We start from the raw sequence: 17074 nt of genomic DNA, 5'->3' as shown, positions 1-17074 counted from the left end.
TAAATGTCTCAAATTTGAAAGCACTATATTTCTAAAACATTTCAAAGATCCCTTTTCAGGCAAACATGTCCACCGTAAGATGAAACTAAATAGGCTAGAATGGGGTTGCTAGGTGTAAGTATGTAGGACTAGTAGCATGCCAAAGTTTCAATTTGAATTATTTAACTTAAACGCCCAATGCATTCTCTTTGGCAATAGCACAAACTTTGGCATGCTACTAGTCCTACATACTTACACCCATGTGACCAGGGCACTAAGGTCCGGACACAGAACACCACTCTGGGAGTTTCACCCAGAGAAAAAAATATTTATATATATATATATATATATATATATATATATATATATATATATATATATATATATATATATATATATACACACACATACACATACACATACACACACACATGAATACCCAACAGGTTTACATAAAGGGAGCAATGATGCGTGTTTCCAGTACAACAATGTAATAATTTATTTAGGCTCAAAGCAGAATACTTTAATCACTTACAACTAAAGGGAAGGGTCATCAGGTCAGAAATAGATTTTTTTTATTTTAACAACCCATTTAAAAAAGGGATGACTACAACATATCAGAAACTAGGTTAAAATGTCAGTTATGCTAACAATTACCACAATACCAGTAGCCAGGGCAACAAAAGGTGTCCTTGCTGACAGGGGGAAGGCAGGGAGTGAGGGGAGAGGTTTGCAACGACACCAAAGAGCGCACCGCGCACGCACACACTCAAGCCACTCGCACTGCAAGACAAGGATAAAGTTAGATACACACACCCCCCACTGATTTCACAAACCATGCACTAAACTAGTTAAAACCCCAAGACAGCCTATAGCCGCAATTTGCAACATATACATATACACTAGGCAATGAGAGGCCATGCCGTCATCAGCACTCTGTCCCTGGAGCATGCCACCGAAGCTGGAAAAGCACAGCATAAATATATACGAGGCCATGGCGTGGAGAAGCCACGCAGTCAGTACTCCTAGCTGGTCCATGGGGCAACAAGCCACTAAACGGTCAGGAGCCAACAAACAGCAGCTCTACATGAGTCATAATTATGAAGTTATAGTATAGTCTACAACAGGTGGGGGGAAACCAAGGAGCCTATCCCAGGGTAGGATTCCCACTGTCAGATGCCTGCAAAATAAGAAACACTTCGATTTTGCTCATAACTTTACAATTACAAAAACACATGGAGACCTTACATACCGTCAATGACATTCTCTTGCACCTACAACCCCAACACACCACCAGGCAAACACAACAAGCCAGCCAGCTACTCTGATAGCTGGGTGTGGCTCCCTCTTATTCAGTGAGCAGCCAGGTGTCTCAGCTGTCCTGAATATGGGTAATTGGGGTGCCACAAGCTCAACCCACTACACCTAGAAACCCCGTTCAAACCTGTTTAGGTTCATCTTACGGACATGTTTGCCTGAAAAGGAATCTTTGAGATGTTTCATAGTTTTATAAATATAGTACTTTCAAATTTATAATTGTGGTCAATTTGCACATCAAATAATCACACTACTAATGCTCACACATCGATGGTTTATTTACAAACCCAACACTTTGTTTGAACCGTCAAGGTATCCCGTGGTGTCCCATTTGAATAGACCACTGCGCCATTGGTACCAGTCAATTCATGCTGCTTTTTTTAGTTTTGAAGTTGTTCTTCTAGAAATCGGTCTTGAAAGTAAAGACTTGAGTGTGGTTTGAACCCACAACCCCCAGATAATGTAGCCAATTACCTAACTCACTGACCTGTATGTGCTACCTGCAACAGCACATCTTCCTTTGCCTTTGAGTAACAACATTGGTACAAAAAAATTAACATCAGGAGTTTTGTCTATCGTTTGATGTGCTGTTGTTTATCTAGATTACAGTACCAAGTCGGCTATACCACCCATGAAATTATCATTATTAAACTAAATGACACCAGGGGGGTTTAATAACAAAATGATAGACAATAGGCCTATGGTGGAATATGACATCAAAGCTTTTAAGTAATATGTTGCTAACACCGTCCCGTCCCACACAAGTGATACTTCTGTCCCTCAAATGAACAGTTTGGATCTGGTCACCCTAACTACTGTATACACTACTGTTGACACAGCATCTTGTGTTTTATGGAGGGCAAAATGCATGGCTGTACTTCCTGTAAATGATCATGCTAATAATAATGCGTCCTCATTGATCAATCATCATTAATTAGAAATGGGTTTTCATTTCATAACGTAAAAATAAAGGAAAGGGGAAGAAGACCCACTGACAGTTAAGTTCCCATGAGTTCTCCGGTAAGGCTTTCTTTTTTCATTTTTGAGTGCAGGTACAACCACTCCTACAACCAGCAATGTCCGCGTACACCTATGTACCCATGACGTCATGTATGTATGTGGTCATGAGCACCAGTATATGACTATAGGGTACCAGTAGGGGGCGCCAGAAACAGAGAGATAGTGCTGCGCCTGCAATGTTGCCTGCTAATGAGAGAGAGAGAGAGAGAGAGAGAGGTGTGTGTGTGTGGGGGGGGGGGGGGGGGGGGGGGAGTTCACACAGGTGTGATTTTTTTATTGTATTGAATTCAGGACCGGTATGCGCTGGATGGGAGCATAGCCTAGATATAATATGTCTGTGGATGGGAGCATAGCATAGATATAATATGTCTGTGGATGGGAGCATAGCATAGATATAATATGTCTATGGATGGGAGCATAGCCTAGATATAATATGTCTGTGGATGGGAGCATAGCATAGATATAATATGTCTATGGATGGGAGCATAGCATAGATATAATATGTCTATGGATGGGAGCATAGCATAGATATAATATGTCTATGGATGGGAGCATAGCCTAGATATAATATGTCTATGGATGGGAGCATAGCATAGATATAATATGTCTATGGATGGGAGCATAGCATAGATATAATATGTCTATGGATGGGAGCATAGCCTAGATATAATATGTCTATGGATGGGAGCATAGCATAGATATAATATGTCTATGGATGGGAGCATAGCATATATATAATATGTCTATGGATGGGAGCATAGCATAGATATAATATGTCTATGGATGGGAGCATAGCATAGATATAATATGTCTATGGATGGGAGCAGCCAGCGGCTATCATAATCATAACGGGTTAAAGTCGCCTCAGCCAGCCCGGCCCACCCGGATGCAGTCATTCGCATGGTCCTCCTGGCAGCCAGCCAGGCAGCATCTGTTGAGCAGACCCATGAAAAATCCCATTTTCAATCCCCACTAAAACCCAAAACAGACAGCCGAGGGAGCCAACCGCACCGAACACCTTTAAACCACAGCTCCAATCGCAGTGAGTGGGGGACGGTCACGGGACATGGGAGGGAGCTTGTAGCACCGTCCGTGGGCTCGGGTTTGCAGGCAGCATCCTTTCTGTGTTATTATGTGTAACACAAGACCGTGCCGGACAGAGGAGGAGGAGAGCAGATCTTAGGAGGGGGGAGGCAACCGGAGAACAGGCAGGGACTGAGGGACAGGGTATCTTTGTGCAGGCTGCTGGGTATAGGGTTGCGTGATGTGCGTTTGAGTGAAGGTTTCATCATGACTGAAAATGGCTGTGTTGTTGTATGTAGGCTATAAACAACCGATCTGTGTAGCGCCTGCATTGCTACCGCTGGAAGAAGCAGAGGAGGAGGAGGAACGAGGAGGGAGCGTTCTCTCTTCCCCAAAAATATTAGCCCATCTCTTGTCGTAGTCTCCCTGCCTGTTAGCCTCCGATTCCTGTTTGAAATTGACATTATGAATGAAAGGTACGTATTTACCCGCTAATCTGAGAGGACGCGCAGCTAGGGAGGAGCAATGTCACGTTGACTTGACAGGATTATGTGCCTGATTTATACATAGTTGCGCGTGGGTGTCGCGCAACCGATATAGCCGACCGCGACGCGCGGTGGCCAGCGGGTTTGTAGATCGGGATATTTTCGGTACTGTCACAGTAGTGACACCATTGTGCGACGAAGTATATCCGACTTCTCAGAGGGTGATGAATGATGATGTGTGATGCATGTTGACATGGATAACAAAACATGATGATGCATCAGTAATGCCGAGGAATGTGGCAACAAAACAATAGTCTCCCACAAGATGAACCGTCTTGTATGATCTTTAATATTTTATGGATGGACTGAGTTTCTGTCTTTGTACTGTTGGTTGTTCCCTCATTGGACAATGGCAAGGATTAAAATATATCTCCCCAGAGTTTTGATTGGCTGTCGGGTTCAGCTGCACATGTTCCTCATTATAGTGCCAAAAAGCAGAATGCTCTGTGGAAAGCAGAATCATTAATGCATTGCAGTTTGTCTTTTGTTTTCTGTGACATGATTCAAAATTATAAGCTTTTAAAGCCACAAACAAAGGTGTCGTAATTGGGAACAATATAACAACTAGCTAACTCTTGATGTTGAGACAATAATACCAAATTGTGATATCAAAATTTATTTTATTTATAAAATAATCAAAATAGTGATACATTTACAATTATACAACATTGTCCACAATGATACCTATAGTCTCATAACACAGCATCAATATAATATTGAAGTATTTCCCAACCCAGCATGTATGCATGCATAATAGTATGACATTTCATCAAAGGCATTGTGGAGTAATATGAAATATACTGCAAACTGAGTGTAAGGATCCATTCACATCACATTATTTTATCCAATCTGGATCAGTATAGTATGCATTATATCTAATAATGACCTACAGACTAGAGGTTGGAGGTGGTCTTCCTAGTCTTCCATTGATGAAGCTCGACCCTTGCAGTGTAAGGGCACTGTTATATTACTGTTGACAAGCCGATTGACTCTTGCATGAGCAGTAGAAATGTAGTCTACTCAGCTCTACTGTATATGCAGAAACCCAGGTTCGAATCCCAGGGTATGGTGTAAATGTTACGGATTTTATAGTGTGGAAATCTGCAAGTGGCATGATAACCCCCTGCTGATAACATAGGGCTGGGCAATTCACTGAAAATATAGCAACACCGATATTTAGAGACCATTACCAAATTGTTAAATTATTAGCTTGCGAAAGATGAGAAAGATGATCGACGTTGTTTTCTTTCCCAAAAAATGTAATTGTTATATCAACGAATCAACATGAAAAAATCATATTGTAATTGACTAAGATTAACCGCTTATTAAATTGTATTATACTTGAAAATAGCTGATCTACAAGCTCACAATGCATTGCATCACAATTCGTTTTGAGCTTGTAGGTCTGCAATTTTCACTATAGCCTACTGTATGTATTTTTTTTATTTTTTTTTTCAATAAACATAATCGAGGCAAACATTTTAAATAATCACAATATTGATTTGAAGTCATATTGCCCAGCCTTTTGATAATGTAAAACCGTCTGTTTCTCTAAGCACCAGGTTTTCCACCAGAAGATCTATATGGCCAAAGCATCTTCAATGACTCTAGGCCAGAGGGGAGAAAACCTGTGTCTGCCATGCGCCACATTACTGGAGAGTGAGGGACAGACAAACTGCCACCTAGGAGAGTGAAAGCAAAGCCGTCCAACTGCAACCCAACATGTCTGTGACCGCCGTAGACACAACCGCTGGCTTCCTCGCCACAACTGCCGCCACTTCCGCAGTCCCTTTCCTTTCCACGACCACCGACGCCAGAGCCAATGTCACCTCCAGGGCGACGACGTTAATGACCGTTACCATAACCACAAACGAGACCAGCTCCTTCAATGCCACCAAGCTTCCGGCAGTGGTAGACGAGGGCTCGGGGATGGGGATCTCTGTGCTCGTTCCCTTTGGCATCATCACCGTGATTGGACTGGCGGTGGCCATTGTAAGACATCATTATGTCCTGTATTTGGTTTCTATGTGTCTGCTTTTTATATATTCCCTCTGGTCATTATTTTATGGCCGTTGAAGATATGTTTTCTGTTCAGATAATATGATTTTGTTTGATATTTATATTTAATAACGCAATTTAATAAAATATTTGTTAATCACATTCACCCTGGCATCCCTATTTTTGGCATGGGCGACATTTCTACATTCTTGTTTACATAAAAAAAATTAAACACTCAGTTATTACGTAAAGTATTAATGTGTGTGTGTATGTAGGCTATATGTATGTACCAGTATGTCATTACAGTATGTGAGAACTATTGATAACAAAGAATTCTTCCATTTTTGTCTCCTTGTCTTGTCTGTTTCTCAGATGCTGTATATTCGGAAACGGAAGCGGTAGGTTTAATATGTTTTTAATTTCAGACATGAGGGCGTTTTTAAAATCGCCTTCTAAATCCTTTTCAGCTTCTTTATAAAAGAAAATAATTTCATGTCATTTTAGATGTTGCAATTTTTTATTCAAAGAAATCCTGTTGCTATAATAGGCTATAGCTACAGGATTTCTTTGAATAAAAAATAGCAACATCTAAAATGACACAGCTTTCCTGGTTTTAAAGGTATAACAATGTGTATGCTTAATTGGTTAACGCATCTCACCAAAGCTTGATTGACGATTTCACATGGAAAAAATAGCTGATTCACAGTGTGTTTGTATTTGTCTATTTTTTGCACGAGACCCCGCTGTACGACCTGGTATAAATTAAGCGCAATATACTGCTGTTGACCTCTGGCCTCTCGTTGCAGGTTGGAGAAGCTGAGGCACCAGCTCATGCCCATGTACAATTTTGACCCCGCGGAGGAACAGGATGACCTGCTGGAACAGGAACTGTTGGATCACAGCCTGGCCGGCCCCAACGCCAAGGTGCGTTGTTCCATCACAACTAACCATTCTGCAGCACTCTTAATAGTACACCTGAACTATGAATACAAAGAATGAGCTCATTTTAGTTTATTTCAAACATAAATTAAAAACAAAATAAAAAGTAGTTGGACCCGTTGGTCGCCTCGTTATCCGTTCGTATCACTGTCTTTGACTTTATTAAGTTTCATAAAAGTAGTGTCAGATGGTTTGACTTCCATGCCGTTCAGACTATGTTTTTGCTTACTAGCAATAGCATCCCATGGCTGAGACAGAGTCATGCCGTTCAGACTATGTTGATGCTTGCTAGTTGCTAGCATCCCATGGCTGAGAGGTCGGCTAGAGGCAAAAAGTGTCTGGTTGCCTAGAGACGAGGCAGCCAATACGGCAGCCAATGAGAAAGATAGCTTGCTAGTATGGCCACTACGGCAGCCAATGAGAAAGATAGCTTGCTAGTATGTGAAAGGCAAAGCGATCGAACATAGACCAGCTCAGCTGTGCTTACACATATGATGAATTTAGCTACATAGAAATGTCTATTTGTATGTCTCTAAATGTTTGTATGTCTTTAAATGTTTTGATGAATTGAACAATGTGGACCCTGTTGTAAACAAGTGTAATGCTTAATTGGGTCGTCCACTCACAGTTGACAGTCTTTGTATTGAGTTTGTGCTTAAAATGTACTGTAAATTCTACAAACTGTTAATAAATATTTCAATCAATCAATCAATCAAAAAGCAGCTGGTAAAAACTGAAAAATAACAACACAGCAATGTTTGAAAAAGAGTAAACTTGTAAACTCCTACCCCCACTCTCACCAATGCAAACTCTATTAACTCATAATCATCACAATTTTATACACAACCAAAACATTTCCACTCCATGTTCAAAGAAAATACAACTATTAATGGTGTTGTTAGTAATAAAATAAAGAAATAAAACCAAACCGTTGATTAATTGAACCCATTAAAACCGAGAAGGCATCCATGTCATATAAGATGACAGCATTGGCTATTCAAAAATAGCAGATATACAGGCGTGATCACAACGCATTATTTGTGAACATTTTAGAAAAATCTTTAACGTGTGAGAACTACTGATTTAAAAGGCATTTGTAGAATTGGCCTTCGGGTCTCAACCCATTCAGGACGGGAACCCCTTTTGGTCACCCCAAAAAACACGATCCACAAGCGTGTGACGCCACGACGGAATGCACACTTCAACTCGTCGTGAGCCTGCAGATCTTCCAACAGAAACATTGTGTACACTCAGCAGGCCTTGTGGTTAGAGTGTCCGCCCTTGACATTGGGAGGTCACCAGGGGGTGTACTTGTACTTGTTCTACACAAACAGGTCGCTAAGCTCCTGCCCTGTGGGCCACAAGGCTTGGGAGCATTCTGTAGCTCGATATTAGTACAGCCAACCGAATATAAAGAAAACATGAGCAAATGACACTATAGAAAGTATGCTGGTAATAACAAATGCACAATGTAATTTATCCATTTTCAGTCTTCTGATTGGTCCCTTTGGTCCACAAAGCAGCGGTTGTTTATGCTGACTTTGCTAAACATAATACTGCACCTGAGAATCGAGATATAACTTTTTACTATGGCCAAGTTTCAAATTTGAATTGAATACTTTAACCCATTAAGACCTGAGGCCGATTCTACAAATGCCCTCTAAATCAGTAGTTCTCACACTTTCAAGAATTTTCAAAACTGTTCAAAAATAGCAGATGTACAAGGGTGGCACGAAGTGACGCGCTGTGAGCTAGTATATCTGCTATTTTTGAATAGCCAATGGGTTAAATGTTTTTCAGGCAACTGAAAAACATGGATGGAGAGATTATTTTTGTCCAACCTAGCAATAAAAGATAAAAAAAAAAAAACACAGAGAAATATACATTGATTACGTTTCACAACTGTGTTCTCTACGTGCTCGTAACACCAAAAAATGTTATCAGGCGGTAAAAGTCTATTTTTGATTTGATTTATTTATTAGATCCCCGTTAGCTTGTTGTACATCAAGACACCAGCCACTCTTCCTGGGGTCTCAAGTCTATGAAAGTGTGTTTTAAGAATTGATTTAACCCATTTTGGGCTGGAAACCCTTTTGGCGTTAGCATTATGCTATGATTTAGCTATTGAAAAATAGCAGATCTACAAGCTCATAGCGCGCCACTGAGTGGCGCGCTACGAGCTTGTAGGCCTGCTATTTTTGAAAAATCGAAGAACGACTGACATAGAAACATAGCTTCTTCAGAAAACTGCAAGGATGTATAAGACATTTTTAGAATCTGATCTCAGGTCAGAATTGATTTAAGAGAGCAGTGAATGTGCTGTCCTGATCCCCTCAGACAGGCCAGTCCAAAGTCCAGGAGCCGTGGTGGCACAGGCAGATGCCTGTAGAATCCACACAATGTCCTGTTAATGCTGTATGTGCTTTTCCTTTATTTTCAGTTTTATGTGCACATTTAATATACTATGCATTTATTACTTGCGCAAGCAGAGCGCGCAAGTAATAATTTCACCCAGTCTCTTTCGCCGTGACAGCCAACCCGCCATTTGATGTTTATGCAAAAAAACATCAAATCTGTGCCTGTTTTGCTGGGACCAGATTACACAAATGACCATATTTCTTACGTCATCATTGAGAGCTAGTCATACGTATACTATACATAATCAGTAAAAATAAAATAGCAAATTGTGCCTGATCTGCTGGGACCAGAGTACGTGGTGTGTATATGTATGACTAGCTCTCAATGATGATGTAAGAAATATGGTCATTTGTGTAATCTGGTCCCAGCAAAACAGGCACAGATTTGATGTTTTTTTGCATAAACATAAAATGGCGGGTTGGCTGTCACGTTTTTTGGCGCAAAGTAACCACAGTATACCGCTAATCAACTTACAACTACATACTCTAAATAGTATATGTATATGTATATGTATACGTATACGTATGTCTTACGTCATCATTTAGAGTTAGTCATACGTATACTAAATACATAATCAGTAAAATAAACGACTTCTGCAATTATGATAATAGGAGATTTCAATGAAGACCATTATACTGAGAAAGATAGAAGTATAAAGACCTTCATGTCAAGATTAGGCTTTAAAAAATTAAATACAAATACAACTACAGATTACGGAAGTATTTTAGATCATATCATATTTTAACAAATGTGAAAGTATTATTACAGAAATTGAAGTTAGAGACACATATTACTCTGATCATGATTTAGTATTAATATCACTATAGTCCAAGATGAAATACATTTAAAATTGACAATTTACAATAAATAATAAAATAATTATACTGTATAATATATTTTAATTCAGTTTATATACCTTTTTTTCCATCACATATCAATGATTTATTTTTCTTTGAAAAACTAAAAAGGGATCTAGAATATATCTACATTGATAAAACTGTATTTCTTATATAGATAGAAACTTGAACCATACTTAATAATACTAGGTGTTTATATGCATAAAGTAGGTAGGTAGCAAATAGTTACACCTAATAATTATACATTTCAAGCGTTCCTTCACAGATATTCTGAGATTTGACAGTTTACAGCGGTCGAAAGTACTTGCGCGCTCTGCTTGCGCACTAGTTGGCCATTTATGGCCTACTAGTGTGCAACAAGCAAGTATGCACTCGACAGAGTGCAGTTCTAGTTATTACTTATGTCATGCCATATTCTTTCTAGGATGTTGATTAATTGGGAACTGTAAAATAGAGCTATAATGAAATTTAGACTAGATAACGGTCGACTATGACAATATTGTATAGCTTAAAGCCTTAAACTGTCTAATGCTGGTTTTACCGCATTTACTGTAGAGTGATGCAATGTTATGAACGTATTTTATTTAATGTTTCTAATTCTAATTCTAAATACACATTTCTACCCTTGTTTACCAAAATGTCGTACGTCAAATAAAACAATCTGCAAAAGGTTGTCACATTGCCTTAGAAACCTGTTGTGACATTGAATTGATCAATATTGCACAGCTCTATTGTCCATAGTTTTATTTTATTTTATCATGTACCGTAATAGTGTAAACGTGAAGAGTTGTTTTCCGGTCGTAATTTCCCATTTTCTTTCTTGTTTCTTTTAAAGTTTTGACAATGGCATAATGGTAAAAAGACAACCCTGGTAAAGTATGACTGTGTGTGTGTGTGTGTGTGTGTGTGTGTGTGTGTGTGTGTGTGTGTTTTGATCCATGTTCCGTGAACCTGTTCTTTCATATCACTGATCCTAAAGCTTCCTTTATCTTTGGTATCACGCCGGTGACGCTCGCCCAAAATACCTGTCCTGAGCCACACCGACATGCGACCAAAATACACTTTACTACAACAATGATAGTTGAATTCAGTGGTTCTCAAACATTTTAATTTCAAGGACCCCCATAACTCTGTAACTCAGAGTTACAGACCAGCAAGGGTCCTTTTTGAACACCTTCACAGAACCCTGAAGGTCCCTGGACCCTCTTTTGAGAACCGTTGGTTTTACTTGCAGTGTACAGTATACAGTAGTATGTCTTCAAACCATTCACTGCCAGGATACTTGTGTGCGTGTCAATGTGTGTGACAATCTCTACCTTTAAAGGTGAGCTGAAATCGCATTTTCGAGTTATTGTTGGAGTGTATGGTATTCTGTATGCCCGGTGACATATTTCATAGAGAAACAGGAGCTGTTAGCCATGTGTTTGGCTAACAGTGAGTCTTAGCCAAACACATGATGGGGCACAGGGTTGAACCACATCCTCCAGACAGCAGCTATAAGCCTCCTGTGCATGGGGATATTTTATTGTGCTATTTAGTTGTAAAATGATAATTGATCACGCTTCCGCCATAATAGCTCAGATTTATATAGAGCTTTTCTAAATACCCAAAGCGCTTTACATGGGAACACCAGGAACAGACTTTATTAAGAAAAAAAAGATCAAAGCTAAAACGTAACAGATACAGGGTTAAAAAGATAAAAGGATAAACAAGACCTCAGCTGGGGAAGGCTATTCTGAAAAGGTGTGTTTTGAGTGAGGTTTTGAAGGAGAGGAGAGAGGGAGCAGCTCTGAGATGGTTGGGGAGTTCATTCCAGAGTTTGGGGGCCGAAACATAAAAGGCCCTGTCCCCCCAGGTACGGTACTTGGCCTTGCGGACCTTCAGGAGGTTAGCTTCACTGGACCTGAGGGAGCGGGGGGGGGGACATAGGGTTCAAGAAGATCGGAGAGGTAGGGGGAGCCAGGTTATTGAGAGCTTTGTAGGTGGTGAGCAGGATTTTGTAGTGAATTCTTTGTTTGACGGGAAGCCAGTGTAGGTCGTGGAGGACGGGTGTGATGTGGTCTCTGGAGCGTGTACTGGTGAGCAGGCGGGCAGCGGAGATTTGAACGTGTTGTAGTTTGTTGAGGACTTTGGAGGTGGTGCCATTGAGTATGCTGTTGCAATAGTCAATCCGGGATGTGATGAATGCGTGGATGAGGGTTTCGGCGGCAGTGAAAGACAGAGAGGGCCGGAGGCGAGCGATATTCCTGAGGTGGAAGAAGGCGGTTCTGGTGATCTGGTTTATGTGGGGGAGGAATGAGAGGGTGGAGTCAAATATGACACCAAGGTTACGGATGTGGGGGGAGGTAGTAACTGTGGAGCCATCGATATTGAGGGTGAAGTTCTGGGTGGAGCTAGTGAGAGAGTTAGGGCCGATGAGAAGGATTTCTGATTTGTTGCAGTTTAGTTTTAAAAAGTTATTTTGCATCCATATTTTGACATCTGTGAGGCAGGTGGTGAGGGTGGAGTGGGTGGCAGCAGTGATGGTCTTGGTGGAGAGGTAGAGTTGTGTGTCGTCGGCATAGCAGTGGAACTGGAGGTTGTGGTGACGGAGGATTTGCCCAAGAGGTAGGATGTAGATGATGAAGAGGAGAGGACCAAGTACAGAGCCCTGGGGGACGCCCTGGGTGACTGGGGCAGTGGAGGAGTGACAGTTGTTGATGGAGATGAACTGGTGGCGGTCAGAAAGATATGATTTCAGCCAGGAGAGGGCAGTGTGTGTTATTCCAAGGGAGGACTGAAGGCGTGAGATGAGGGTGGAGTGATTGATGGTGTCAAAAGCGGCAGAGAGGTCCAGGAGGATGAGGATGGAGAGGGAACCAGAGTCGGCGGAGAGTAGGATGTCGTTGGTGACTTTGAGGAGGGCTGTTTCTGTACTGTGCATTGAGCGGAAGCCAGATTGAAATGTTTCATAGAGGTTGTTTGAGTCCAGGTGTGATTTCAGTTGGGAGGCGACTGCTCTTTCTAAGATTTTGGAGATGAAGGGGAGGTTGGAGATGGGGCGGTAGTTGTTGGGGGTGTCAAGGTCTAGTCCGGGTTTTTTGAGAATGGGGGTGACAGCAGCCAGTTTAAGGGCAGGTGGGATGAAACCAGAGGACAGGGAGGTGTTGATGATTTTGGTGATGGTTGGGGAGAGAGCTGGGAGGCAGGCCATAACTAGGGAGGAGGGCATGGGATCCAGGACGCAAGTGGATGCCTTCATGCCGGAGGTTATGGCGGATAGGTCAGATGTGGTGATCTCGGTGAAGGTAGTGAGTGGTTGACCAGAGAACAGAGGGGGGGTAGGTTCAGGATCCGGGGGAGTGGTGGAGGAGGGGATGGCCAGTTCAGAGTGAATGTTGTCTATTTTAGTTTGTTTACGTTCAACATGCAACATTGCCATCTGGTGTCTGTATAGAATAATGAAACATGGCCCTGTGTGGAAGATTGATTGGCATTTTCTGGCATGTTGCCAATTGTTTGAATGCCCCCGCCCCCCTGTCAAAAATAGCTAAAAACGCTGAAACGAAAGAAAGCAGCAAATGAAACACTCAACTTTTACATGAAAACATGAACCTGGTTGAAAAAAAAGAAAGTTGTCCTAACAACTGTAAGTTCCCAATATGACTGACTGTGACTGAAAAACATATGCTTTTCATTTCAGCTCATCTTTAAGTCTACATTATATACTACATCTTTAGTATCTTTTCCTTTTTACGTCTTGGTCCTACTGTCAAGTACTTCTCCTTCAAATTATTCTGTTCTACTTCTATAAATGTATCTATATTCTATTTTATTTATATTCTATCTCTCAGTAATCACATTCTTAAATGATTCATGAAAACAGAACAGAACAGAATGACCTCCCTCAAATAATACGGTAATAATAATAGACACTGGGAGAAATCTTTCCCCTTTCTGCTTCGTCTAAGGTCCCAACTTTAACCAAACAGTGGTGGCGAAGGCAATTATGAATCAACTGAATCTACCGTGACTATTGTATTTGTCCCTTTTTCCACCTCAATGTTTCTGCAACTGAAGTACTAACAAAAAAAATACAAAAATGGAGAAAATGGATAAATGGCAAATCGATTAGATCGGCTGTTTTCACTATTCGTCGTACAACAAAGTATATAGGGCTTAAGTCTGTAATGCCTGTCACTTAGTTTTAATGTTTTGTGCCCCAACCCCTCCACCCCTGGCCCCTTTCATCCACAGACACTCACAACCTCCCAAGGGACGACACAGCGGCCCAGTCGACTGGTCTTCACAGATGTAGCGAACGCTCTCAACGCTTAACGGCCGTCCCAGACATGAGACTGGGCTTCATGGGGACGGTTGAATGGACGGTTACCCTCCCCATCGTGGAGGTGTGTGTATAGCTCAGGAAGTAAAAAAACTAAAGAGGGAAAACTGGATGGTATGTTTTAGTGGGGGTCTTTGTGGGCTTTCTTTTACCCGATTTGGAATTGTAAAAGTCTCCCACTAGTTTCATGGTTTCACAATCACGTCTGTTTAGAAATAATGTCTTTGCTGAATAATAATTAAATATTTCGGGGTGAAATCATGTTTGATGGAGCACTGTTAATCTTTTGGCACACAAAGTCACTGTAATAGAGCACGACCGATTTAGCGGCCAGCATTTTACTTTTGTGGTGACAAGCAGTTATGCAATCGAGGTGTCCCGATTTGTTAAACATTTTGGTCTTCTTGGTGTTCAAATGTTTAAAAAAAGGATTCTAAAATAGCAGATCTACAAGCTCACACGATTTTTGAATAGGGCTTTAAGTGTTTAAATAAAATAAATTTAAAACCGGGAAAACCTCTGTGTCATTTTAGATTTTAGTGTTGGCTCACAGCGCGTCACTTCGTGCCACACTGCAAGCTTGGACATTCGCTGTTTTTGAACATTTTGGAAAAGGCATTTGTAGAATAAATAGAAACTTGAATCAAATCTATGTTCTACTAAATATTAGTACAAAATATCGTTCAAATCTGGTAGTTGATGGTAGGACTTTCCAAAATTGGTATCGGCATTCGACTAAAGATGGCTTCGGTCGAGCTCTACACTGTAATGCCCTGTTTTTGTGGAATTACCTTGGTGTCATTGCTGTTGAAATGTCTTGAGTCAGCTTGTCAGTCCGCTTTCTCTGCACTCTGTTGTGCTTCCATGTAGAGATGGGACGATAATAATTAAGAACATTTAACACGATTATTGTGGCCAAAATAATTGCGATGAACAATGTTATATCATGACAATCCAAATATGATTAATGCTCTTAAAATGCCACTTTTGTTAACCACTTGCACCCCAGACAGCATCCCTATATGTTTGCCAAAAACCCTAGGTCTACAAGCTCGGCTATGTTTGGCAAAAAGATTTGGCTTAGAGTGAAAAAAGAGCATAACAAGTGTACAGTATAGTGAGTTTAAGTGGTACAGGATTTATGCAGCTCAGCAAAAGCTAATTGATTCCACGATAAATTAAATTTGTTTTTCTAATCATGATATAATAATTATCGTCCCAGCCATGCTACTTCCATGTGTTTGACACAAACATAGCATAAACTATGAACTGTTTTGCATTGTTTCTTGACGTTAAAGCTCTGGGTACCGTTGAGCTTTAACTGACCTTGTTTTACGAGTTCCATCTTGGAGAGAACTCTCACCCTTCTAATCATCCTTTCTTTCGTCTCTGTCAAGGAAGTAAACAGTGCTTGTTTCAGTGACACATTGGTTTGGGTACCTGTGCCCAGACCCACATTAAACCTACCAGTATTTAAACCTTTTTTATATTTGTGTTTTTCCATAGGCAACCTTGAAAAAAAGAGATTATGTGAAATCTTTATTAAAAGGAAATTAGATACAAGTTGCAGTTACACAAGTCACACAGTAAATTGTAAAAAAAACAAAACACCAACACGTTGGTTTGCGAGGTGTATTTTGCCATCTTTTATAACCTGAATCCTATCATTCTGTTGTGAGAATGTGAAAATCTGACACTCTTGAACACTCAACGCTGACTCTCAAAGGGGCTTTTATATCTCCGCTGGTCTACGTAAAACCACACATTCCAATGCATATTACGTAGACCAGTGTTTCCCAAACCTCTCAGCACCAGTCAGACCACAAAGAGACATTTGGTGTCTTCCTGGGACCCAAACGTACAAAAATACATCTAGAAGCCCATGTGCCTCGATTCGACGTGTTTTTGAGCTTGTAGATTGCCTAAGGGGCTATTAATGTTTCTTAAATGCTTTTGAAAAATAAATGTTACTTTATTTATTTTTTATTTATTTATTATGATTTGTGTGCGTGTATGTGGGGGGGGGGCTGCTGGAATATTTTTACTCGAGGCCCATAAAAATGATTCCACGATTGAAAGATCACGCTTGTAGCGTGAGTCAGATGTCCCAATAATCTGACATTATTTACCCCTAACCATAACCACATGCTGAAGCCACGGCTGAGTCTTAACCGGCCACGTATGTGGGACATCATAACCCCCATAGCTATCAACACTAGAGCTGGGACTCGATTAAAAAAATTTATCTAATTAATCAGAGGCTTTGCGATTAATTAATCTAGATTAATCGCATTTTAATCGCATATCAATATTCAACCCGAGAACAGCGAGAAACCTTTTTTTTTTAATGTTTTTTGGTATCCCAGTGAATCAACGAATAGTGACTACAGGATACCACTCATTTTCCACACATTAATGTCATTAATATACCTGTTGTGGAAATAATAATAAAAAGTCACCCCATTCTGTGTTGCCTAGAACTGGAGGTCTGAAAAAAGATTAGTAACAGTAACAAGTACATCTCAGTGACATCACAAAGCTGTACTTACTTCATATTGTTACTGTTTTTTGTCAGACCTCCAGTTCTAGGCAACACAAAATGGGGTGACTTTTTATGATTTCCAGTTTTCAGTACTATAGAAAAGCGCCCAGTG

The 17074-nt window shown here is 40.6% G+C and overlaps 1 protein-coding gene across 2 annotated transcripts; it reads left to right on the top strand.

Moving 5' to 3' along the window:
- The first annotated feature begins 3475 nt into the window (after positions 1–3475).
- cUnh3orf18 (chromosome Un C3orf18 homolog) lies at positions 3476–15473 on the top strand. 2 transcript variants are annotated; one of them, XM_083770594.1, is made up of 5 exons: positions 3476–3815; positions 5447–5876; positions 6255–6280; positions 6689–6806; positions 14333–15473. In XM_083770594.1, exons 2-5 carry the CDS (start codon positions 5607–5609, stop codon positions 14411–14413), a joined length of 495 nt encoding a protein of 164 aa, XP_083626720.1. In that variant the 5' UTR covers positions 3476–3815; positions 5447–5606; the 3' UTR covers positions 14414–15473. The 2 variants fall into 2 exon arrangements, with proteins under 2 accessions (XP_083626720.1, XP_083626719.1); XM_083770593.1 differs by having other exon boundaries at positions 5441–5876.
- The last annotated feature ends 1601 nt before the right edge of the window (positions 15474–17074 follow it).

Source organism: Protomyctophum parallelum (genome assembly GCF_964188405.1).
Source record: "Protomyctophum parallelum genome assembly, chromosome: 8".
Taxonomy (NCBI): Eukaryota; Metazoa; Chordata; class Actinopteri; order Myctophiformes; family Myctophidae; genus Protomyctophum; species Protomyctophum parallelum.
Note: the sequence above shows the minus strand (reverse complement) of the source record. Positions and strands in the feature narration are given on the sequence as shown.

Bases quoted from the DNA above. Each gene is read 5' to 3' on its own strand.
- cUnh3orf18 (XM_083770594.1), top strand. From the start codon at position 5,607: ATGTCTGTGACCGCCGTAGACACAACCGCTGGCTTCCTCGCCACAACT. The intron at 5,877-6,254 runs GTAAGACATCAT...TCTGTTTCTCAG, and splicing joins TTGGACTGGCGGTGGCCATT to ATGCTGTATATTCGGAAACG. The intron at 6,281-6,688 runs GTAGGTTTAATA...CTCTCGTTGCAG, and splicing joins TATATTCGGAAACGGAAGCG to GTTGGAGAAGCTGAGGCACC.